We start from the raw sequence: 24,942 nt of genomic DNA, 5'->3' as shown, positions 1-24,942 counted from the left end.
GGGTGTTTCAGGACTGTATTTGGGTCCCTGGATCCCAGAGTTTCAGGTACCTCAGGGTCCTGTGCAGCCTGTGGCTCCTGCATTCAGGGTGTGCCAGGACCCCCCATGCCCTGCTGAGATGCTGCCTGCCCTGTCCTGTGGGACAGCAATGTCCTGGAAGTGCTCAGCCCAAGGGTCCTGGGGGTGCCTGGCTGCACCTCCGCCCTGCAGCCCCCCTCGAGGTGCCCTTTTCCCCGGCACCCCAGTCTGCAGTGCAGCCTCTGTCGAGGGAATCGCCCCAGAAAAACCTGCAAAGGGGTTTCCCCGCACTGCGTCCCCAGAGACGCCCTCCCAAGGCCCCTTCACCCAGGGACATTTTCCCAGCCTTTCCTAAGGAAGGGCTGGGACTGATGCGACTTGTCTCCACCCAGGTTTTGGATAACTCCACCCGCCGCCGCCTCTCAGCTCCTCCTCCAGTGAACAGCCCAGCTGGGATATAAGCGAGTCACTCAGCCGCCGGGAGCTGCCGCGACAGCTGGGCGGGTGGCGTGGGACATCGCGCCGTGACCTGAGCCGTGCCCCTCGCCTCGACGCCGGACCCCATGGCGACCCCTTCGCAGAAAAGGAGCACCCGCAGCGGGGCTTCGGGGACCCCCCTGTCCCCCACACGCATCACCCGGCTGCAGGAGAAGGAGGACCTGCAGGAGCTCAATGACCGCTTGGCCGTGTACATCGATAAGGTGCGCTCGCTGGAGCTGGAGAACGCCGGGCTGCGGCTCCGCATCACCGAGTCCGAGGAGGTGGTGAGCCGCGAGGTCTCGGGCATCAAGGCTGCCTACGAGTCGGAGCTGGCGGATGCCCGCAAGACCTTGGATTCGGTGGCCAAGGAGAGGGCTCGGCTGCAGCTGGAGCTCAGCAAAGTGCGGGAGGAGCACAAGGAGCTGAAAGCCCGGTGAGTGCCCTGGGGATGGCGGGCACTGCAGCGGGACGGGTGCTGTCGTCATGCTTGGCAGGGAGCCGGGAGGGAGGAAGGAGCGACCTGGAGGAGGAGGGAGAGAGAGGAAAAATCCGTGGCCTGGCCGGGGCCGGTCTGTGGTAGGGACCAAAAGAGGAGAGAAGCTCTCTCGTCATTCCTGCTCTCCTTCCAAGCGCCATCTTTGGCCGGGATGCCCTTGGAGCGGGGATTTGGGAGCAGAGCTGGGCACGCTTGGGGCAGGGGCTGGGCAGACATGCCCTGGGCCCCCGGCAGGGTCGGTGTTATGCGGGCCGGGAGCGCCGGGCTGGCGGCCCCTCTGCCTTCGTCATGCTGGAGCTATTCCTAAACACGCTCCGGCACAGCCCGGGAAGCCGTGCCAGCCAGCTGGCTCTGTCCTGCCTACGGATTTCGCCTGCTCGTCCTATTTTTCCTTTGCTGTCTTTGGCACCGGTTAAAGAACCTGCTCCAGGTTTTGTTTGCTTTAACCCTCCCTGTGCCAAGCTGCTCCCACTCTGTGGGGTCCCTGGCTTTGGGGGAAGAAGTGTGCGGGTGGCACTCGTGTCCCCCTCCCACCAGCTGTCACTGGGTGATGTGTTCCCATTGAGGCACAAATTCCTCGGTTCGTGTCTTTCCCTCCCTGCCATCAGAAATGCCCCCTCGTGGACCCTTCCCTGGGTGCCTCTGCCCTCCTCAGGGCTGTCACCGCTTACCAGCACAGGTCCCCTGAGGACACGGGGCTCCCTGGCCGCTGTCGCTGCTGGCCAAGCAGGGGCTGGCACTGGGCTTCCCCCGGGCTCTGCCAGCCCGTGCAGCGCCGGGACGTGTCCCTGTGGCGCCCAGTTCCCGCATGCTGCTCCAAGGAAGGAGCGAGCCGATCCCTCTCCGTCATCAGCTTTGGCTCGCAGCCGTGTTCGGGCTGGGCAGCGGCGGGAACAGCCCCCCTCTTGTTCCGTTTGATCTTTTGCCTCTTATTCCGGACTCCTCGTTTTGAGCCTGTACCAAATGAGGCTAAAATTAACTTCCTTAGCAGATGCCATAAATATTCTACCTGGGAGGGAGGGACTGTGCTGCCTGTTAGAGCCGTATCCGAAAGCCGTGTGGGGTTATATTTAGCTTTCTATTTCCCGTGCGCTGCGGCAGCTTCGTGCTCGGATAAGGCGGTTTGTGCCCGCCAGATCCGCGCTCCCGGATCCCAAGGATCGGGATGCTGGTGCGAGGAGGAGCTGAGCTGTCTAAAGGCTTTTTTCCTGCCTTATGCAAACCCAGAACTATCTTGGCCACGATCTTTCGAGGGCTGGAAAGAATGCCCGGCCCGCAGCCGTGGCTGGAGGGGAGCTGGGAGTTGGGAGCAGCCGTGTGGAAAACGGATGTGGAATTTTTCCCTGCGACGGGCTGTGCTCCGGGAGCTGCTGCGCTTGTTCCCGGCGCTGAGAAATGCCCTGAAAGGGTGCTGGGACTCGCGGGGGTTCCCAGAGAGCAGCTTGTGCCTGGGAGATGGGGTTTGGAGAGCTGTAGGTGCTGGGGGGACAGGGGTGTTTCCGTGTTGAGTCATCTCTGAGTCACGGATGCGGGGGAACCGCTGCTGTTCATTCCTGCCTCTGGTTTGTCTGCTCGTCCTAGGGCGCGGCATGAGGGCTGCTCTCCAACCCCTAAACCCTCTCAAGGAGGCTGCAGCTCATCTTCTGTCAGCTCATCTTCTGTCAGCTCATTTTCTGTCCCCCGGTACCTGCTCCTTGTGCCAGGGCTGCTCAGAGAGCAGCACAATCGGCTGCTGAGCTGCGATGCTGCTCCTTGGGCTCACTTTGACTGGGCTGTGCGACTCTTTAGGGCATGAGGGAATGGGGCAACCACGAGTCCAACCCTGCGGAGGGGTCAGAGCTGCTGGTGGGACCAGGAGGGCCCCGTTGTGACACTGCCATCCCCTTGGGCAGGGATGTGCCCGCTCTGCCGGCTCTCCCCGCCCTCCCTGAGCCCTTGGGGCAGCCCTGGGGCCGCTTCGCTGTCCTTGGCACGCTGAGACTTTGGCTAATGAGTAACTGGCGGCTCTCTGCGCCTCTCGCTGTGCCCGTCAGCCCCGGAGAAGCGCCGGGTATCTCCCGCAGGGCAGACGCCCGGGGCCGCGTTATCAGCGCCCGCAGCATCGCCGCTGCCTGCTGCAGGGTTGTCTCGGCAGCACAGAGGGAGGGTGGAGGGCCGGGGTGCCAGGGCATGATGTGACACGGCCCCGGGCGCTGGGTGCTCGGTCTGGGGTGGGGAAAGAGCTGCTGGCTGCAGGGGGACAAGCTGTGCAAACAGGAGACCAGTCCAACCAGTACAGTGCATGACTGCAGGAGCTGCACGGGTGGAGGAGGGTCTGGGCTGCCTGCCCTCTGTGCCCTCTGCCTCCTGCCACCCCTCTGCTCCTGGCCAACTGCTCTTCTCTTGGCAAAGTTTCCAGTGGGATGCTCCCACAGTGATCTGGGAGGGGTTTCCAAAGCACCCACCTGGTTCTTGGCACAGGGACCCTCAGCCCCGTGCAGCCTGATACTGGTTGTGCCCCAGGACAAGGGAGTCCTCTGGGCAATCCTGCCTGCCCTGGTGCCACACGTGTCCCCAGCTCTGGCTGTGCTGTAGCCACGCTCAGACGAAGCAGAGGGTGTGGGGAGGGTGCCTGGTGACTCAGGGCTGCTGGCAGCAGCAGCATCATGTGGTCTCAGGCCACGGGTAGAGATAGGACTGGTCTGAATTGCCCCTGTCCCTGGTGTCCTCAAGCCCCTGTCCCCTTTCCTTGGAGGACGCCTGGATTCCAGCATGGCACCTCCATGGAGGTTGGAGAGATGCTCTGTGCCTGGTCCTGCCCATTGCCCCCCTCCTTAAGCTGGCATCTGACTCACAGGGTGAACAGAGCCACAGCCCTTGCCTTGCTCCATGAGAGTTCACCCCATCCCACAGGTGGGAGACACCCCACAGTGCAAGGGGATGCCAGGGGTTGTAGAATACAGCCCTTGGGCACCTTCAGTCCCAGGAGAGACACCTGAGGGATTCAGTGCCCACTCCATGGGCAAGGAGTGGCCATGTGGTGCCCACGCAGTGACCAGCTCCCCTCTCCAAGGCAGGAACCAGCCCTCGTTAGTACCACGCTGATGAGCAATGCCTTCCTGACTTGCAGTCCCTAACCTGATTAAGGCAGTGCCTGGGCAGGGCCTCTTCCTCCTGGGGCCCAGATCTCATCCCTGGCCCTAATGAGGACAAATCTCCTGTTTCCCAAACGTTGTTGTGGAGGGAAGCTCATGCAAGGGCAGAGCGAGGGAGGCAGCAGTGGGGTGCCAGGAGGTGAACTCCACAAGCCTTCCCCAGCCCAAGGGTTTTGCCCCATGCTTTGTTCAGTGATGCCCCTCCAGACAGGAGCAGGTAAACAAAACCTGTTTAGTTGAAAAAAAGGGAGGAAAAAGAATTAAAGCTCAGGGCTGCTGGTGGAGGGGAGGGGGGGCATGCACTTCCTTCAGCAGCAATGAGCTTGTGCTGGAACATTTTGCGTGGGGTGAAACCTCAGGCTCCTGGGCTTCTCCCCCGTCTGCCTCATGGAATCCCTGTCAGGGAGGGAATGCTTTGGCTGGGAGGAGGCTTTGCCCTTTTGGAGCAAACAAAGAGCAGCTTGTGCAGCTGGGGATACTTTAGGGGGAGTCATCAGCACAGAGCTGGGCTGATCCAGACTTCTGTGGCCCTCTGGGACCCTCTTAAACACACCAGCCACCCTGGATCTCCAGCCCTGGGGACACAGGGGTTGTCTCCTGACATCTGCAGCAGCAGCTCAGGATGGCCAGGCACGCCAGCCCCCCTGGCACGCTGCAGGGCTGGAGGGCTCCGTGGCAAAACGCTTCTTCCAGGCAAAGGTTTTCATTAGCTGTTCCCAGTGAGAGGAATTCTCGCCCGTGCAAACATCCAGCCCCTCTTTTTCCAAGAAAAATTGTGGCAGAGAAACGTGCCTCCAGCACTTTTGGTTTGTGATCTTGCTCCCACTGCTGTGTTTGCCAGTGTGTTCCAGCCATGGCTCATCCCCTCACTTTTCCCAGGAATGAGGGGAGTCAGAGGAAATCTTGTTGCTTTATATATATTTAGGATTATAGGATCCACTCTGGTAAATTAAGGACTTTACCTTTGGAGCTGGGGATTAAAGAGAAGCAATTGCAAAGAGAATCAGGGCTGAGTTTGGTGTGGGAAGGGATCCTGGATCCCTGGCAGCCTGCCCCAGTCCCTCATGCTGCCACAAGTGTTTTCCAGCCTTGCACGTGTCACTTCACTTGTCTGAGTCCCATCAACACTCAAACTCCGGAGCCCAGAGAACAGGGAGTTCCCGTGTGGTGCTCAGGGACGCAGACAGAGAAGGTGACACAGCCAGGGTGGGACATGTGGGGCAGCTGCCAGCTCCATATTCTGCTGAATTTGTGCCCTTTGGGAGGGGTAGTTTCCTTTTGTGCTGCTGGCAGCCAGGAAAGGAGGAAGTCAGCAGAGTTCTCCCTCTGATCCTGGCCAAAATTAGAGCTGTCATGGAGGATTCCCCAAGAAGTGTGAGCCCAGTGGGTTCAGGGTGAGCTGGGAATCACCTCCCACTGTCCCACCACTGGCTGCATTACCTGTTTTGCCATCCTGCTCTTTATGAGGCTGTTTGCTGAGCCTGTTCCTTTGTGACCAGCTCAGCACGTTCCCAAGCCGCTGAGGCAGGTGCCATGTAAAACCTGTCTCTGTTGACAGCTGCCATCAGGCAGCACGGTGTCAGGGCTGGGTGCCCACCTGCCTCTGCTCCCTTCCCCTCCCTGCCCAGGGCTGAATGTCCCCAGTGTGAAGCTGAACAACTGTGAGGGCTGGCATGGCCCCCCAGCCCCACCAGGTGCAGTGGCAGCTGCAGCCCTGACTGCAGAGACATCTGTGTGACAGCCAGACACTCTGCTACCCAGGAGAACCCAATCCTTCCAGGGATGGGGCAGCCACAGCTTCTCTGAGCAATGCCAGGGCCTCACCACCCTCACAGGGAAGAGTTTCTTCCTAATGCCTTGTCTAAGTCCGCCCTCTCACTTTAAAGCCGTTCTGCTTTGCCCAGTCACTCCACGTCCTCGATAAAAGTGTAATGAAATCCCCCCATTTTTCCTTGTTCCTGTACCTGGAGGATGTTGCAGCGTGTCCATGAGCCATGGCGTGATCCAGGGCTGTGGGTGTTGGGGAAAACCAAAGGGTGTGGAAGTTGGTTAATGAGGTGCATTGAACTCAGCCCAGAGAGATACCACAAAACCCAGCAGGGCTGGGACACTTCTGTTCCTGGCGAGGCTGAGTCACTGTTTCATGTCCTGTCATAAACCATTTACCTTTTTCCAGTGAAGGTGAAAGTGCCCTTGGCTTGGGGTGTCCCCCAAGCTGCAGCCAATGCTCTATTTCTGCCTTCCACGGTTAGCAGAGCTAGGAATTGCAGCAGCAGCAGGGACAAAGTTCCCTGGCACACAGGGTGGGTGCTACCCTGCCTGTACTGTACCTTCTTTAATTATGGGGTTGCACCTTGCAGGCGTTCGGGCAGTATCCCTGTGGAGAGGTGGCAGAGCCAGGCTAGAAACAAACACGGCTCTCCTGAAGCTGTTGAATTTTTGTCGGGGCTGTGAGTGGCTCAGAAGCACCTCTGTAGGAGCAAGGTTCCAATAGCAGAGGTCTCTCCTCCCTCTTGCACCATCTGCCACTCGCTCTGGCTGCTGCTTTGCACACACACATCCTCCTGCCACCCAGCCCAGTGCCACCACCCTGGTCAGGCAGAACTTGGGCTCAACTGGAGCTGAGAACTTTCAGTTCGTTGGGGGTTATTTATTAACAGTTTAAGGACACAGTTTCTCCCTAAAACCCCCTCTGAGTCGTGGAGCCCAAACAAGCATCCGAGCTGCCGGTGTGGGTGCGTGATGTGGGCTTCAGAAGGGCTGGGAGCCCAAAGGGGCTGTGACCCGGTGCCCATCAGCAGTGAGGGGTGCCCGGTTGCCCCCTGAGCTCCTGGTCCCCACAGGAGGAGCCGTGGCTCGCACATGGCTGTGCAGGGCCCTGGGTCAGAGCCAGGAGAAGAGTCACGCTCAGCCGCGTGTCCCGAGCCGAGCAGGGTGCGGCTCTGTGGGGCCGTGTTTTGGGGGGCCCCCCGGCCCCAGTGCCGCTCTGCTCTGCCCCTTCCTTCCTGGCACCGTGGCACAGAGCCCAGCAGCAGCCGTGGGGTGCCAGGTGCTCCCCGTGGGGCACAGACCACACTGCGAGACACTGGGGGAGTTTTCATGGGCTTTAGGGGGAAGGGGAGCACTCAGGAGAGCAGCCTCAGCCTGGGCATCCTGCTTTGCTGCTTTTGGGGGGCTACAAAGATGCTGCTTTGTGCGATCCAGCCTCAGCTCTGCAGTTCTGGGGCAAAAAGCCACCAGAGTGGGGCTTGCCTGGTGGCGAGGCTGGGCAGGAGGGAGGTGGTGGGAAGGCTGGAGCATCTCACGGTGGCTCTGTTCACACCCAGTTCTGTGCAAGCAGCAATTGGGGCTGAATTGTGCTTTCTAGGGATGCCACATCTGCAGTCCTCGCTCTGGGGAAGTGCTGATTTCCTGCCCACGTGCCACGCAGGCTGGCAGGGACAGCAGGCAGAGGTGTGCTGGCAGCTCTGCACATGGCACAGTGAAGCAAAACACAGGCAGGCACCTTGGTTGCTGCTCATCCCTGTGCTGGGCTGCATTTTCCTGCTGGAATCCCGTCCATATCCATCCCCACAGCCTCTCCAGCTGGAGCCAGCAGTGACTCAACACTGCAGCCTGCCCCAGCCCCGCTGCCACCGCCACATGCAAACAGACCTTGTGGCAATGTAAACACCTTGTCTGCCTTTATCTGCTGCTGGAGCCGGGATAGCAAACCCTTTTGTTCCCGGGGGTATGTGTGGCATCTGGACCCAACAATCCCCTGCTTTGTTTCTTAAGCAAATGTTGCTGGCACGATGCTTTGCATACCCAATTTATGAAAAATGGGGCGAGCTGCTGGTTCTGAAGACAAAAAGTGGGACTTGAACTCATCCCCTGTTTTGCCTCTCTTGGCTCCTTTCTGCCTTGTCCCACCTTGCACAGGGCCCTGGTTTCCACTGTGGATCAGGATGCAGCCGGTACAGAGCGACCTCCGCATCCCTTCCCACCCCCTTTGGGCTCAGGAGCTGCACGTGTGAGCAGAGGAGAGGGACTTGCAGCCACATCTGCACAGTGGCAGCATGTTTCCTTTCTCCTGGGGCTGGGATTGCATCCCTGCTCCACATCCTGCACGAGCTTAGGGCTGTTTTCCCCCAGTGCTCCTGGTCCCAAAGACATGACTAACACAAGTGACTCAGTCCCGGTTTTTAACTTCCTTTCTAAGGCTCCCACCATGCCCAATCTCCCAGGGAAACATCAGGAATCTCTGCTCTGTCTTCCTCCTTTGAGGCCGTGGTTTATGGGCTCAGTGTTTCTCCTTCATTCGAAGGATGTGTTGAAGTGAACGGAATGTTCTGGGGTTTCCATGGAGGGGAAGGACTCAGAGCTGTTCTAGGTGGAAAGAAAACCCAAACAAACCCATTAAGTTTCCCATTAACCCACAACTTTCCCATTAAGTTTTAGCCCAATTATCCAAAAGCTGGCTTTTGTTGTGCTGGAGTAAGATAGTCAAGACTGGGCAAAACTTCAATTTCATCCAGTCCAAAGCTTAATTGTTAATTTGTCATGACTTTACATGTAATTTAACTATATTAATTGTACAAATCTGACTTGTTAAAATGGTGAGTGTTCAGAGTAGTGGCATGAAGACTTGGAATTTCCTTCTTCCCTCCTCTTCCCAAAGGCTTTGGCTTTAGTCAGCAATGGACAGCACTGTAAACTGTTAGCAAATTCTGGATTGGGAAAAACAAGCTGACAATGCCCTCAAGCACATGGTGGGATTTTTGGGGCTGTCCTGTGCAGGAGCTGAAATCGCTGATCCTTGTGGGTCCCTTCCAATTCAGGGTATTCTGTGACCTCAGAGCTTTTTTCTCGTGTCTCTTCTACAGAAATCTTGCCCTCGGAAAGTGGAATTGAGCAGTGTGGAAGGTGGTGTACTGACATATTTGACTTGTGTCTAAAAAAATTCTTTTTCCAGCTCAATTCCAAGCTTTTGTTAGCAAGTTTCCTTTTCTTGATAAAGGGTATTATTGCTTAAATCTATATCTAGGATGATTCAATTCCAGGCCATCAAGTGTCTTTTAGATAATTAAAGATTTCATGGGAAGCTAGGGAAAGGCAGGCTGGCATGTTTGGAATGGATGGGTTTGGGTTGTGCTGAGCCTGGGCTGTGAGTGAGGCTGACCAGTGTTTGGTGTTCTGAGAAGTTGAGATGTTCAGGTTTATAAAGAGATAGAATCACATAACAGTTTAGGTTTCAAAAGCCCTCCAAGATCATCGAGTTCCCCCAGCCCTGCCAAGGCCACCACTAAGCTGTGTCCCCAAATGCCACATCTACCTGTCTGTTAAATCTCTCCAGGAAGGGGCAAATTCCCCCACTGCCCTGGGCAATCTGTTCAAGCAATGGTGACTTTATTTTCAGAGGAAAATGCAGTTTTTTCAAGCAAGGAGCTGGCCTCCCTCTAGAAACCCCAGGCTCAGCCCATCCCCTCAGACCTGCACAGACACTGGCCAGGTTTTCCCAGTGCCATGGAATTCCCAAACTCTTCAGGACCAGCTCTGCTAACAGACCTGGGGCTGGGCCAGGTTTGCTAAATCAAGTTTCCGCTGGTAGCTCTTTGCGTGTCAGGCTGGAGGCTCATTCCAGGTGAGCCAGGGCTTGGTGCAGACACTCCCCACAGGGAAATCCTGCCCTCATTTTGCTGGGCTCCGTGTGCTCCCTGCCTGAGGACTCCACTGGCTGCTCCTCCTGCACTTTGCATCTCTTTGCATCATCCTCTTTGCAGCTGGGCAAAGGAGTTCTGTGGGTACAGGGGGTCCTGCAGGCAGCAGATGGGGTCCCACAGGTGGCAGGGGGTCTCCAGGCAGCCAGGCACTGGCAGACACAACCTGGGGTGTTGTGATGCATACTCCAAGCTGGGACACTTGTCCGTGGAGGATAAGTCCTGCCCTTTGTCTGTGCAGACGCACTAATTTATGCCTGACACAAACCTCCCCCAAAAACACAACGTGGGCTGTGGAAAATCAAATCCTTCCCATTGCCCCGTGACTGCCACGTGGCAAAAGGGCAAAACCCCCTTTTCTAGCTCTGAAACCCCTCTGGTAAAGCCGCCCACCCTGCAAAACCACGGGCTGGGCTGTTACTATGGGGGACTCAGCCCAAACAGCAGCGTCAGGCGGTGATTTGGGATTTCCATTCCGGGCTGCTGGTGAGTCACCCGCTGGCGTGACAGCCCGGACAGGGAGTGAGCCACACTGGGGCTCCCCAGCCAGCACCGAGCTGCAGCATTGTTCATTCTGAACAATTCATGCACTATCTGTCCCCAGAAATGTGCTTTGAGCTTTAAGCAGCGTGTGGCTGCTGGAGCTGAAGAGCTTCTCCTGCTCTCAGGGGAGGCTGAAGGGTGATGGGTCTTTCCCTGGTGCATCCAGGAGGAGAAAAGCTTTTCAAACCTTCAGGGGGATGTGTGTGGCTGATTTCTGGCGGTATCAGGATGGTCAGGTTCCATCACACCTGGGTGTGTGTACACCCACAGCTCCCAGCAGTGTTCCTGGGGGTGGGAGCTGTGGAGAGACAGCAACATCTTGGATTTGGGGAATCCTAGCCAGGGTGGTCTGTTTGCCTCCCCCTAAAAGGTTTTTTCCTGGTTCCAAACAAAGCAGCAGTTTTGGTTCATTTTAAGGGTTCAAGGAGAGGCCAGATCCCAATTCCAGGAGGGGAAGCTCACCTCTTGGGAGATGCCAGTGAGCTGGTTTTGCTCCACTGGGGCCTCGTGGAGATGGACAAGCCCCTGAGCCCCATTGCTGAGCATGTCACGAGTGTATCAGGAGCGTGTGGCAGGGCTAGCACTGACCCTGGCACCAGGAAGGCTCTTTGGCATCACTGGTGCCAGATGCAGAAGCTGTTTCCAGGCACGTGTGCATGTGCTGGCATCCCCAGCTGCCTCTGGTGCCCCACAGGATGCTGCTCTGTGCAGACACTGGCCTTGCTGTACATCATGCTGGCTATTTCCAGCTCCCTTGCTAGGAGACCAGCCCGTGTTTATCCTGGTGATTTGGCAGAGGTGCTGCGGCACAGATGAGTCAGAAGCTGGGAGAAGCTGCTTTGCCACATTCCCATTGCCCCACTGCAGAGGTTTTCCAGGTCCTCCTCTCCTCGTGCTGTCCCTGCTGCTTGTCCTGTGGGGCCCTGGTCCCTGGGGTGGGGGAATGATCCTTGATGGAGAAACAACCCCTGGGGTGGGGGGTGATCCCTGGGGTGGGGGGTGATCCCTGGGGTGGGGGAATGATCTTTGATGGAGAAACAACCCCTGGGATGGGGGGTGATCCCTGGGATGGGGGGTGATCCTTGGGATGGGGGGTGATCCATGGGATGGGGGGTGATCCCTGGGATATGTGTGGTGATCCCTTGGATAGGGGGTGATCCCTGGGATGGGGGGTGATCCCTGGGATGGGGGGGGTGATCCCTGGGGTGGGGGGTGATCCCTGGGGTGGGGGGTGATCCCTGGGATGGGGGGTGATCCCTGGATGGAGTGTGATCCCTGGGATGGGGGGGGTGATCCCTGGGGTGGGGGGTGATCCCTGCGATGGGGGGTGATCCCTGGGGTGGGGGGTGATCCCTGGGATGGGGGTGATCCCTGGGATGGAGGGGTGATCCCTGGGATGGGGGGGTGATCCCTGGGATGGAGGGGTGATCCCTGCAATGGGGGGGTGATCCCTGCAATGGGGGGTGATCCCTGGGATGGGGGGTGATCCCTGGGATGGGGGGTGATCCCTGGGATGGGGGGTGATCCCTGGGATAGGGGGTGATCCCTGGGATGGGGGGTGATCCCTGGGATGGGGGGTGATCCCTGGGATAGGGGGTGATCCCTGGGGTGGGGGGTGATCACTGGGATGGAGGGGTGATCCCTGGGATGGGGGGTGATCCCTGCAATGGTGGGGTGATCCCTGGGATGGGGGATGATCCCTGGGGTGGGGGGTGATCCCTGGGATATGTGTGGTGATCCTGGGATATGTGTGGTGATCCTGGGATATGTGTGGTGATCCTGGGACAGATCCCTGGCACTGGAGGCAGCGTGAACAGCAGCCTGCCCAAGGTGGAGCAGAGCAGATTTCCTGGGTCCTCCCAGCAATTCCAGACTCCCATGGGCACACACTTCCACTCCTGCCTCGGGTTCCCAAGCTGTAAATGTGTCCAAGCCTTTTTGGGATAGCCAGCAGCAGGCAGCTGTGGCCCCTGGCTGCCAGGTGGGACTGAGACCTGCAGTCTGGAGGGATTTGCAGACATCCATAAGGATTTATGGATGGGGCAGGAGCCAACGAGTTCCCTGAGCTGGCACCTTTTCCAGGGTGGGGCAGCTGCAATTTGGAGCAGGGAAGGAGGGGACCGCCTGCACCTCTGAGTTCCATCCCACTCACTGGTCCTCTTCCAGTGTACAAAGCCCAGTGCTGCCCATGCTTCAGGAACACTTGTGGGGATTAATAGTGGAGAGGGAAACCAAAGAGTGTTTCTTAAAAATGTATTGAGTGGGCTCTGGCATCTCAGAGAGGGCTGGCATCTTTCCAGCAGCCTGGTGGGCTCATGCCTGGAGCTGTTCCAACAAGCTCTGACGACTCTGTCCTGTCTTGACTTTTCCAGAGGGAGTGCCCAGACCTGCCAGGTTTCCTGGCTGGGATTTTGGGGCAGAGAGGGGGGGAGCAGTAGCAGATGCTGCTCTGCAGGGCTGTTCCTGAGCCCTCTCTGAATCCATCATCGACTTCGCAGCCTCACGTCTGCCTGTGCTGAGCACAGCCAGAGCAGATCCAACTTTCCATTAACATTTGAATTTTCTGGCAGCTCAGCTGCAATTTTCAATCCTTTTTTTTTTTTTTTCCTTCTTCCTGCTTTTAAAAGCTAAAAATAAAATGTCTTGAGGCCCCCTTTTCCCTCCATCTTTTCTCTTGAGACATTTGTTTCTGGAGGATTTGATGCCTGTTTTTTCCCCTCTTGGATTGTTTTCACCCGTGGCTCTCGCAGCACAGGGGATCAAATCCTGTGGGATTTGGAGGCACCCAGTCCTCCAGAATGAGTCTCTGCTTCTCTTTTCACTGGGGAATTTGGGATCTTGTAGGCTGTAGTGGGCAGGATGGGGAGGCCAGTGAAACCCTCTGGGGAGGAGGAGGAAGGTCTGCCTTCGTCCTCCTCTCCAGGGAAGTGGGAGTGATACAGCTGCCATGGAAATTTTTATTTTTAGCCCAGTGCCAGCTGGAGCCTGTGAGGCTTCCCGGGAATAAAAGCAGGACCTGAGGGCAGGAGAAGGGAAAACTCAAACCTTGGCTGGGCTGGAGCAGGGATCATCAGGGCCAGCGTGAAGCAGTGGGCTGGGGGTCCCCAAGGCCAGAGAGGACTCCCCTGTGTGCTGATACCTTATCCAGACACTGCTGCCACGTCCAGGGTCAGGGTGTGTCTGGAAGGAACATGGGGAAATGCTCAGGGCCCAGGGAGCCGAATTCTGCCAACCACTGGACCCCCCAGAACAGAGGACAGGAGAGGCTTTGTCTCACCCCCCTCCCTCTGGCTCAGCCCCATGGCTGGTGAGCTCCACGCTTCTGGCTCTCCTCCTCACAGTGGAATCCAGAGCTGAGCACAGGAGGCTTCTAAGGAAAAGGGATTTGTCCTTGAGTCGTTTGGGATTTACTGTGGGGCTTTCCAGGTGTTGGTGCCCAGAACCCTGGATACTTCTGGTCCCTGGAGAGGGCGGATCTGCTGCAGACACAAGTATAACCCTCAGTGTTTTCCCTCCATTTGTCACTGCTCAATGGAGCTGCTGTCCCTGAAAGAGTTATATCATCCAGGTCGTGCTGGAGCCCCATCCCAATGAGCCAGAACCTCCAGACCTCCACAGCTGCCACGGCAAGCCAAGAGCAGCAGCAAAGCCCAGGGCACTTCACTCGGTCAGGAAGGACAGGGCTGCACCCCCAGCACTGCTGGGGTGGCCACGGGGCTGAGCCAGGGCCAGATGGGAAAACTCAGCGAGGCTCCAGACCCGCTCCCAGTTGGCATTCTTGTCCTGTGAGTCACTGGCAGAAAGGAGTGGGTTGAACAGGAAAGACCCAGCGCAGGGCTCCAGCAGCAGCTCGGGCAAGCGAGACTGTAGTTCCCTGGGAAATGGGGACCAGCAGCATTTCTTGGTCAGTTATTCCACTGTGGGCTAAATTCCAAATTCTCTAGACTGCTTAAATGCTATTTAGACATAAAAGAGGCTGTTTTATGGAATTTATGGACTATGAAATCATACTTTGTGCATATCATTGAGACTCTCTTACCTGAGAGCCCCAAACATTAAAATATGAGAATCCAACCACAGATACATTCTAGAATTCATTACAGATCTAACATGTTACACTGAGCCCTTTACGCCACAATAAAGAGTGTTCTGGGCTGGGAAAGGAGCTTTCAGAAATTGAAAGAAAGGCAGAAGACAGATCTTCACTCACTTCCAAGAAAAAGTCTGCAATCTGCTCCTGGATTCCCAGAGGCTCTTGGGCTCTGCATTTCCTGACAGCAGCACTTTAAGTGACTCTGAATTTCGTTACTGTACGTGTAGGAATTATTGGGTTTTTTTTAACTGTCCTCAAGTGGAATTCCTGCTCTTTTAACATGGACTATCCTGGGATTTGAAGGGAGGTTTGCACTTAGAAACAGTAGCCTGGCATTTTGAAACCTTTCCTTTAATCTCCAAAATAACAGAATAACTTCTCCATGCTGGTCGGGTCAGGAAACAAAAAGAAATGCGGGAAAATCTGGAATTTGAAAAATTGGGGAAAAAAAATTGGAAAAAAATTGGAAAAATGCTTCCAATTCCCACATCTGCGAGTCTGGAAACGCCGTCCCTGCCGCTCCTGGGTCCCGTTCCCGTGCTCGGGATGCTGCCCCGGGATGGGCTGAGTGTTTGGAGCCGCTCCTCGGGCCCCTTGCACCCCACCAGCCCCACAGCCCCTTTGCAGGGAGGTGGGGTGCTAGTCCCACCACGGGCTGTTGGGTCTTTTCTTTTTATAGGACCTACCAAAATAGCTTCAGGCCGTGTTTTGGTGGTGCAGTCAGATCAGATTCCCTGCCCAAAGCGGCTTTGACCTGCTGGCAGAGGGCTGGAAAAGAGAGGGGGGCCAGGATGGTGATGCCAGAGGTCGGACTGGGGGGCTGAGGCACCACAGCTCTGCACCCACCGAGCACCAGCGGAGCTCACGGCACAGCAGGGCAGTCCCCAGCCCCTGCTGCTCCCTGGCACGGAACTCTTGGCACTGGCAGGGTGCCACAGACTGCTCTGCCTGGCCACTCACCTGGGCAGGCTCCTCCCCAGCTCCACCATCCAGCCCCACATCACTCGATGCCACGCCTCTAGCACATCTGAGTGTCCCATGCCAATGTGGCCTCTGCCACCCCTCCCAGTGCAGATCCGTGTGTGCTGTACCCCCTGTGCCGCAGCACACGTGCTGCAGTGCCCACCACACTGCATGCCAGCGGTGCCACTGCTGCCCCAGCCTGCTCTCCTGCCACGCCGTGGTGTGCAGATTGCACCACCCTGAGACTCCTCCTGCCCTGCCAGTCGTGCCCAGCCCGTCCTGCTTGCTGGGATCCCAGCCCCTGCCATGTGCTGGTCCCCGTGGTGGGTGGCTGTTGGGGACAGCGGTGCAGCACTTTTGGGAGTGATCAGAGGGGGGCAGGAGTGACGCTGTTTGTGCCCCGGGTACAGTGCACAGACTTTTCGGAGAAAAACTTGGAGGTTCTGGTGGGTGAGAAGCTTGACAAGACCTTAGAGTCTCTTTCAGTACTTAGAGTGACTAGAAAATTTTGAGAGGGACTTCAGACAAGGATCTGGAGTGACAGAACAAGGGGGAATGTCTTCCTCCTGCCAGAGGGCAGGGTTGGATGGGATATTGGGAAGAAATTCTTCTCTGTGAGGGTGGTGAGGCCTTGGCACAGGTTGCCCAGAGAAGCTGCGGATCCCTGGAGGTGTTCAAGGCCAGGCTGGGCGGAGCTGGAGCAACCTGGAATAGTGGAAGCTGTCCCTGCCCATGGCAGGGCGTGGGGCTAGATGAGCTTTAAGGTCCCTTTGAACCAAAACAATTCCATTATCTCCTGATGACTGCGATTATTCCTGCTGTGCCACTCACCTGTGCCACCCTTTGCCCTGCAGGAATGCCAAGAAGGAAGGGGACCTGCTGACCGCCCAGGCACGCCTGAAGGATGTGGAGGCTTTGCTAAACTCCAAGGAGGCTGCGCTCTCCACGGCCCTGGGTGAGAAGAGGAATCTGGAAAATGAAGTGCGGGACCTGAGGGGACAGGTGGCCAAGGTGAGCAGTGGCAGCTCTGTCTCAGCTGAGCCAGGGATCCCTTTTTACCCCCAGCCTGGGGCTGCCAGGGGCCGTGCCAGGGGCTGTGGGGCAGATGCAGTTGGGTGGTGGGTCCCCAGCCGTGCCAGCTGCAGTGCCCAGAGCCCACTGTGATGGTCCTTCTCCATTCCCTGCCAGCTGGAAAGTGCCTTGGGCGAAGCCAAGAAGCAGCTGCAGGATGAGATGCTGCGCCGCGTGGACGCTGAGAACCGGCTGCAGACCCTGAAGGAAGAGCTGGAATTCCAGAAGAACATCTACAGCGAGGTGAGCTGCGGTACGCTGCCCTGGGGCTGGGATCACCCCCACTGGGTGTGTCGTGTCCCCTCCCTGACCGTGTCCCCTGCTGTCCCCAGGAGCTGCGCGAGACCAAGCGGCGCCACGAGACGCGGCTGGTGGAGATCGACAACGGGCGGCAGCGGGAGTTTGAGAGCAAACTCTCCGAGGCCCTGCAGGAGCTGCGGAGCCAGCACGAGGCCCAGATCAGGCTGTACAAGGAGGAACTGGAGAAAACCTACGGGGCGAAGGTGAGCAGCTTCCCCACGGCACTCTCCTCTCCCTTCGGCCCCAAAGAGCACGAGTGGGCTGTGGGTGCCGAGATGCTGATCCCCCTGTCCTGTCCCCCAGCTGGAGAATGCCAAGCAGTCAGCTGAGAGGAACAGCAACATGGTGGGTGCTGCCCACGAGGAGCTGCAGCAGACCCGTATCCGCATTGACAACCTCTCCTCAGAAGTCAGCCAGCTGCAGAAGCAGGTGAGCTGAGACCAAAGGGTGCTCTGGGGACGGTCCCCTCCTGGGGATGTCCCGGGTGGAGTGGCCCACCCTCACCTGCCCTCCTCACAGCTGGCTGCCAAGGAGGCGAAGCTGCACGATCTGGAGGATATTCTGGCCAGGGAACGCGAGAGCAACCGGCGCCTGCTGGCCGACAAGGAGCGGGAGATGGCCGAGATGCGGGCACGCATGCAGCAGCAGCTGGACGAGTACCAGGAGCTGCTGGACATCAAGCTGGCTCTGGATATGGAGATCAACGCCTACCGCAAACTGCTGGAGGGCGAGGAGGAGCGGTGAGCACAGGGCGCTGTGCCCAGCTCTGGGCTGCGCGGGTCCCGGCCCTCGTGTCCTCACTGGCTTCATCTCCTCCTCTCCCCCTGCCAGGCTGAGGCTGTCCCCCAGCCCTTCATCCCACAAAGGTGCGTCCCGAAGCCACCTGTCCACCCCAGGCTCCTCCAAGAAGAGAAAGCTGGAGGACAGCGAGAGCAGGACCAGCTTCTCCCACCATGCCCGGACCAGCGGCCGTGTTGGCGTGGAGGAGGTGGACTTGGAGGGCAAGTTCGTCCGTCTCAGGAACAAGTCCAACGAGGTGAGTTTGCCTTCAGGGAGATCCCTAGAGTCCCTGGGGTGAGCTTCAGCCCTGCTTCACCCTACGGGCAGGAGGTGAGTGGGACAAGTTGGAGAGGAACCGGGGTTCTGAGGTCGCTGCTCTCTCTCACAGGACCAGGCAATGGGCAACTGGCAGATCAAGAGGCAAAATGGGGACGATCCCCCCCTTACCTACCGCTTCCCCCCGAAGTACACCCTGAAGGCTGGCCAGGTGGTCACGGTGAGTCCCTGCCTGGTGGAGGATCCAGGCAATATCCAAACCCTGCCAGGCCACTTACATGGTCGGTGTGTGGCTTTTTGTGGTGATAGACTCCCATCCCCGAGCTGTGGCGTCTGCAGACCATCAAAGTCACTTTTCTCCTGCTTTTTTCCCTAGATCTGGGCCTCAGGAGCTGGAGCAACCCACAGCCCCCCCAGTAATTTGGTGTGGAAGACCCAGAGCAGCTGGGGCTCCGGGGACAGCCTGCGCACCGCCCTCATCAACTCCAACGGGGAGGTGAGAGCCCATGGCAGCTCTGCACGGGGAGGGGGCGGCTGGCACTGAACCTCCCAACTCACCCCCTGTCCCCTGCAGGAGGTGGCCATGCGGAAACTGGTCCGCACTGTGATCATCAATGATGATGAGGATGAGGACGATGAGGAAATGAGCATCCACCACCGCCACCACCATGTGAGTAGAGCACTGGGGATGCTGCTGGTTCCAAGGGGTCCAGGGGGGTGCAGCTTCAGGCAGGGTGGGAAGGAGCTCAGCATCAAACAGGAGAAAGCAGTGGGGAGGCTGCTATGGAAATCACTTCATGAGAGAAGCCAACAGACCTCTGGCATCTGGAGATTGCTGCTCACTAAAAAAGCTCTGAAGACCTTACTGGAAGTTGTCTCCAAGACTAAGGAACCCTGACGTGCCATGAAAAGGGCCAGAAGAGTCAGAGGCAGGCTGAGCATTGCTTGGAGGATAGGATGGTGGGAAGTTGATGGATGACACTTCTTGTCAGCAGCTGCTCTGTCCTCCCTGCTTCATGAGGGTGCTGGAACAGATCCAGAGGTGGCTTTGTCCTTCCTCTCAGCCCATCTTTCCCCACATGGAGCTGAAATATGCACCAGGAGGAGCAGCAGGCAGTGGGCAGAGAGCAGGCAGCATGCCAGCAGCAGAGCTACAGCCACTTCTCCCAGAGAAACATCCCTGGCTGCAGCCCAGCTCCCCCCAGCAGCCCAGGCTGCAGGGGCTGTGCGTCCTGCACACGGGATGCCCGCAGGAATCACGGGCAGAGAGGTTCCATCGTGGCCAAGCCATGCCTCAGCGAGGGTGGAAGATCTTCTGGATGTCACTTGCAGAGCTCTGCAGGAGCAAAATGGAACATCCATCATCCACTGCCCTTTGAGTTCTCTGGGTCTGAAGAGCTGGGCTGAGATTGATACCAGCACGTTGAGCTGGTGGATTGTCCTCCTCTACTCTGCCCTTGTGAGACCCACCTGCAGTGCAGGGTCCAGTTCTTGGGCCCCCAGCACAAGAAGGACACAGAATTGCTGGAGCAAGTCCAGAAGTAGCCATTGAAGATGCTCTGAGGGCTGGAGTCTCCCTGCTCTGGAGGCAGGCTGGAGGAACTGGGGGCAGCCTGGAGAAAAGAAAACTTCAGGGAGGTGTTAGAACTCCTTCCAAGGCCTAAAGGGACTCCAAGACAGCTGAAGAGGAACTTTGGACAAGGCCATGGAGTGACAGGACACAGGAGAATGGCTTCCCACTGACAGTTAGAGGGCAGAGTTAGACAGGGTACTGGAAGAAAATTGTTCCCTGTGAGGGTGCTGAGGCCCTGGCACAGGTTATCCAGGAAAGTTGTGGCTGCCCCATCCCTAAATTGTTCAAGGCCGAGTTGTACAGGGCTTAGAGCAACCTGGGATAGTGGAAGCTGTCCTGCCCGTGGCAGGAAGCTGGAATGAGATGAGCTTTCAAGTCCATTCCAACCCAAACCATTCCATGATTCTGTGATTTTCTTCTATATTGACTTACCCCTGGGCAGAGGAGCCAAGCTCCTGCAGCCACTGCTGCCCATTCCTCTGGAGGCTGAATCCTTTCCAAGACTAAACTTCCCATGGGAAAGCTGCCAGCTCGCAGAGTGCTGAGGAAGAGGATGTTTTCAGGAGCGCAGTTCAGGTGTCTCCTGTGTGCTGAGAGCTCAGGGTGCAAGCTCAGGGCAGCAGGGCAGGTCGCCCACTGGCAGCGTGCTGGCCCCACTCTCTTGGGATTAGAAACACAATAATAAGGGTTCTATTTTATTATTTTTAAACCACGTGATGGGGAGGATAGGTGAGCCAGATTCTCTTCAAGCCTAATGTGAAGAGCTCTCCTGGGTGATGACGCCGCTGCTGCCGCCATCCTCAGGGTGCAGAGGATGCTCTGGCAGGGGCGTGAGGCCGTTTTGTCTGTCCCCCCGTGTGCAGGGCTGCAGCGGCTCTGGGGACCCCGGTGAATACAACCTGCGCTCCCGCACGGTGGTGTGTGGCACGTGTGGGCAGCCGGCCGACAAGTCGGGCACGCAGAACGCCGGCATCAGCACCATGTCCTCGGGCTCCTCCACCTCCAGCGTGACCGTCACCCGCAGCTACCGCAGCATGGGCGACTCCGGCATCGGCCTGGGGGACAGCCTGGTGACCAGGAACTACCTCCTGGGCAGCTCCAGCCCCCGCAGGCAGGTCAGTGTCCAGTGTCCCAGGCCGCTGTCCAGTCCCTGGCACCACACTGCCCACCCTGTCCTGGCACTGTCCTTTCCCTGCCGCCCTGCAAGGCTCCCATCCCCTCCCACCTCTCCTTCTCCCTGCTCTTCCTCTTCCTCTTTGGGCTCGCACAAGCCCAAAGCTCTTTGTGAGGGATTGGAAAGGGATGTGGCCATAGCAGCTTCCCACCCCATTCTGTCTTACACTCAGACCCCTTGGCACCCCAGAGCATTCCCCATCCTCCACATCACTCATTTCACTGCAGTTAAGCGTTCATGCTGGTAATGTGAATATTTCAGCACTTGAATATACGTTTTATATCTATATATTAGATTAATATACAATATATTCTATATTGATACTCTTAGTCGATATTATAATCCTCATAAATCACCTACCAATAATTCTCAAGTTCTGGAACTATGAACACCCCAGCTTGGGAGGATTTATTTATCACACCCCAAGGGCCAGGATGGAGGAGAACCTGTGGGCACTGTGGGCATCCAAAGGATCTCACTGGACACTTTGCAGTCAGAGCAAATGGATGATGACTCTGGGGTCTTCTTAACTCTCTTCTTTTTCTTTCTCTCTCCCAGGCTCAGGCTGTGCAGAACTGCAGCATCATGTAATTCCATGGCGCATTCCTGTGGTTCCTGCCCGTCTCCAGCTAGGTTTGTTTTTTTTTTCCCAAAGCAACAGATTTTTTTCTCCCTTAAAAAGAAGATATCAAAAACCAAGGTTGTTTTTTTTTTTTGTTTTCTATAGCAGGAATTTTATATATATATATATATTAAAAGTGCTAAAAGATGCTTTGATTTTTTTTTGTAAAGAAAAAAATCTATTTCTATATAAAAAAAACCAAACCAAAAAATAGCTTTTCAGCTTCAAATATTTTTTAGAACTTCAGCCAAAGACAGCAAAGAACTGTGTTTACAGAGCAGCCATGCAGAAGGAGTTTGTAGTTGAAACGCTCCTTATGCTCCTTAGATTGTACCTTTTTTGCCAAAGCTTTTTACATAGGACAGGGAGCAGCGCAGCCATACCCACTGGAACTGCGTGCCACAGGGGCTGCTGTCCTGTCTCAAATGGAGCACAGTGCCTTTACAACCCTTTTTCTCGGGATCTGAAGCCAAAATTCCCCTTTTTCTGTGTTTTTTTGATAGTGATTCCTGGTGGTGCTGGTGCGGGGGCTCCTGGCAGCTCGCGGGCGATGCCCACCTCTCTGTGTGGCCATTGCCCCCTCCCCAGCCCCCTGCCCGCTGCACTCCCGTGCTCTGTGTACTGTATTCCCCACGTTCCCCATCCCAGGCACCTCTTGCCCTTTTCCTTCATCAGCCGAGTTGTGCCTTAGCTGAGGTGGGGCCGGGCTGGAGCTCAGCTGAGTGGAGATGGAGTAGGGGAGGTGAAAACACCGGCGCTGCCTTTTGGGACCAGATGGATTTGACAGCCAGGGTGACGGACCTTGGTCCCACAAGCTCAGCCCTAGTGGGGCCCCCCAGGCCCCATCTTCGAGAGCCACTGCATCCAGAGGGGTTCACCCTGCCTTTCCTCAGCTGTGGTTTTTGGGGCTCGTCTCTGGTGGCCAGAGCTCAGCAGCTGTTTCAGGGATTAAGAGAAAGATGCTCAGTCCAGGTCAGAGTCGGTTTGTCAGGAAAGTACCTAGGAAGGCTTTTTGTTCGAGTGAGGTGGATTTTGGGGTCTGAGAGGTGCAGCTTCCCTCTTGGCAAGAGTCCATCCAGCCATTGGCAGGTCTCTTGCCTTTTTGCCTTGATTGGGAAACGCCTGCTGCCCCCCCTGACCTCAAGTGCAGCAGAGGGGTGGGGCTGGAGAAGGTGCCAGGACAAGCCCCCCACTGCAGTGGGTTTTGGGGAGATCGTGTATGTATCTATGCTTGCAAAGCTTCTGTATTACTGCCTGTATTTTCTTCCAGAGTCAAAATACAGCTGAACCCTTCCCATGCTGTGTGCTGTCATCATTGCTGTCCAGGGGAATTTGGGGGTGCTGTGCTGCCCCCCAACAGCAAAGGGACCCCCAGGGATCTCTTTCCACCCCACAGCCAGGGCTGGGGCTCACACCCACAGTGGATGGGGGAAGAAGGGTGGCCCCCTACACCCTGGCTCACCCGTGGGTGGGTTGCTAAGATCTGGGCCAGCTGGGCAAGGAGAGGGACTGGACAGGGCGTGGAGTTTGAGGTGAGGACTCAGATTCCTCCTGGGGCTTGGGGGACCAGCCAGTCCCCAGGATGGGATGGGCTGGGGGTGCAGAACCGGAGTGAAGGTTTGCTCCTACCACAGGGATGACCCGCACACTCTGCCGAGGGGACCCCTGTGCCCCCGGGCCGTGCCAGGCACTGCAGCCAGGCAGGAGGGGATCCTGGGGAGGAGAGCTCTAAAGCCGATGCATAATCGGCTTTACCAGGCACAGCGCTGCGGAGCCGCGATGTGAGGGGACGCGGCACGGGGCGGCCGGGGCGCAGGCACTGCCAGGTAGGTGCCCGGGATGCCCAGGCTGGGGGTACCCCTGCCCCAGAGCTTGGGTGCCTGGGCCCCCCATGCTGTGTGGGGCTGCATCACCCCAGGTTTGGGTGTAGCAGGGCTGAGGCTCGGGGAGCAGGGGGTGCCAGGGGGTCCAGGGCATTGCTGCCACCTCCCAGCTTCAAGAGAGGCTGTGGAGAAGCAGCAAGGTGCCATCTCCCTCCTAGGAGAGGGGTCAGGGAGGTGTCAGAGGTGGGTGCCCACAGCATGAGGGGGGACACCCTGACCCCTTCTCTGTGCTATTTGCCTCCCAATTCTGCCAGCTCAGGGATCCCCACGCTGCAACGCTGGGGCAGCGACCCCCACAATGCTGCAGCCTGTCCCCTTCCATGGGCATCCAACCCTACTGCAGGCCTGGCACCGCCAGCCCCCAAAAGTCATGAGGTTGTGCCCGAAATAGCGGGTTCTGGAGTGATGAGGGGAAGCCAGCCATGCTGCTGGTATCTTGTGCTGCTGCTGGACGTGTTCCTGGGAGGAGACGGGCCAGGAGACACAGAACTGCCCTGGGGAACTGCCATGGGGAAATGCAACAGGGAACCCACACCCTGGATCCTCCCCATGTGCCCCACGAGGCCCCAGCATCCTGGCACCCCACAGCTGGGTCACACGGGGGAAAAGCTGAGCTGGAGCCCTGTGGGGTCCCTGCACAGCCCCCAGGGACATTGCAGAGACCTGTGAGGACAGCACAGACACGGTGGGTTCCTCACAGAGCCCCGTGGGGCCCATGCACTCCCCACAGGGACCCCGGTGTGGACCTTGCACAGCCCCAAAGGGACCCTGCAGAGCCATGTGCAGCCCACGGGGACCTTGCACAGCCCCAAAGGGACCCTGCAGAGCCATGTGCAGCCCATGGGGACCTTGCACAGCCCAGGGGGAGCCACAGCCCACAGGGGCCTCACACACCCCTATGGGGACTTTGAAAAGAGCCTGTGAAAGAGCTCCAGTCCTACTCCAGCCAAAGCACTGACTCAAGGTCAGGTTTGTCCTGTTCCTCCTGTGGTCCCACAGATCTGAGCCCTGCTTTGGGTCCCCCAGAGTGTGGCAGGGGGGAGAGGGGATCCCGGAGCAGGGGCCATGGCCTGGCCTTGCTCACTTGTGCACTGAATGTTGGGGTCTCTTCAGTGACACCCTGGGTAGGCTGGAGCACTGGGGTTTGGGGACGTGTTGAACACCACCAGCTTTTGGGGGGAAAATCTAGCACAGGAAGCCTTGGAGAATCACTGGGACGGGGTAGAGCTGGGACTGACTCCGGTGTCTGGCAAGCCAGCAGGTTTACCAGGCAGGGCATGGCCCAGTGGGTGCTGGGGCCCTGGCAGCCCCACGCCAGCCCCTCCAGGCCCCTGCGTGCCCAGGGAGATTAAGGTCAAGCCACCCCACTAATCCCGGGGGGGTTGAGATGTGAGCTCGTGCCCACTGCTACCCCCAAAGCTGCACCCCAATGTGCTGCAGGCTGTAGGACCCCCACCCTGGGGGTGTCCAGGCAGGGCTGAGGGGCTGCAGCTCAGCCCTGAGGAGTCTCCGCAGCAGGCTCCAGCTTCCAGTGCTGCTGGGCACGAGGCACAAGCTCCTTACAGATCCCTCCCAAGCCCTGGGAGCTGCAGGGCTCTGCTCTCCAGCCCTGGCAGAGCCAGCACCCCAGCAAAGGGCCTGCTTTTGGGGGTGCTGGTGCAGTGCTGGCACCCCTCCAGCAAGGCTGAGGTCATGCAGGGAAGGTGGTTGCAGAGAGGGGAGGAAGTAGCGGCCGGAGATCCTGTTTTGGGGCTCATGGGGTTCTCACACAGCTGGGAAGAGGAAGGGAGCAAGTTCCACAGGAGAAGTGAGGTCTGCAGTTACCAGCTAGGCCAGA

At 57.6% G+C, this 24,942-nt stretch overlaps 1 protein-coding gene across 1 annotated transcript; it reads left to right on the top strand.

Moving 5' to 3' along the window:
- The first annotated feature begins 459 nt into the window (after positions 1 to 459).
- On the top strand, positions 460 to 22,522 carry LMNA (lamin A/C). Its single transcript, XM_030291430.4, has 12 exons — positions 460 to 931; positions 16,281 to 16,437; positions 16,615 to 16,740; positions 16,830 to 17,000; positions 17,101 to 17,226; positions 17,317 to 17,537; positions 17,629 to 17,833; positions 17,966 to 18,073; positions 18,230 to 18,349; positions 18,428 to 18,523; positions 20,290 to 20,541; positions 21,159 to 22,522. Exons 1-12 carry the CDS (start codon positions 582 to 584, stop codon positions 21,189 to 21,191), a joined length of 1,965 nt encoding a protein of 654 aa, XP_030147290.4. The 5' UTR covers positions 460 to 581; the 3' UTR covers positions 21,192 to 22,522.
- Positions 22,523 to 24,942: the final 2,420 nt, after the last annotated feature.

Source organism: Taeniopygia guttata, chromosome 25, assembly GCF_048771995.1.
Source record: "Taeniopygia guttata chromosome 25, bTaeGut7.mat, whole genome shotgun sequence".
Lineage (NCBI taxonomy): Eukaryota > Metazoa > Chordata > Aves > Passeriformes > Estrildidae > Taeniopygia > Taeniopygia guttata.
The sequence above is the reverse complement of the archived record's forward strand: the minus strand, read 5'-3'. Positions and strand labels throughout refer to the sequence as shown.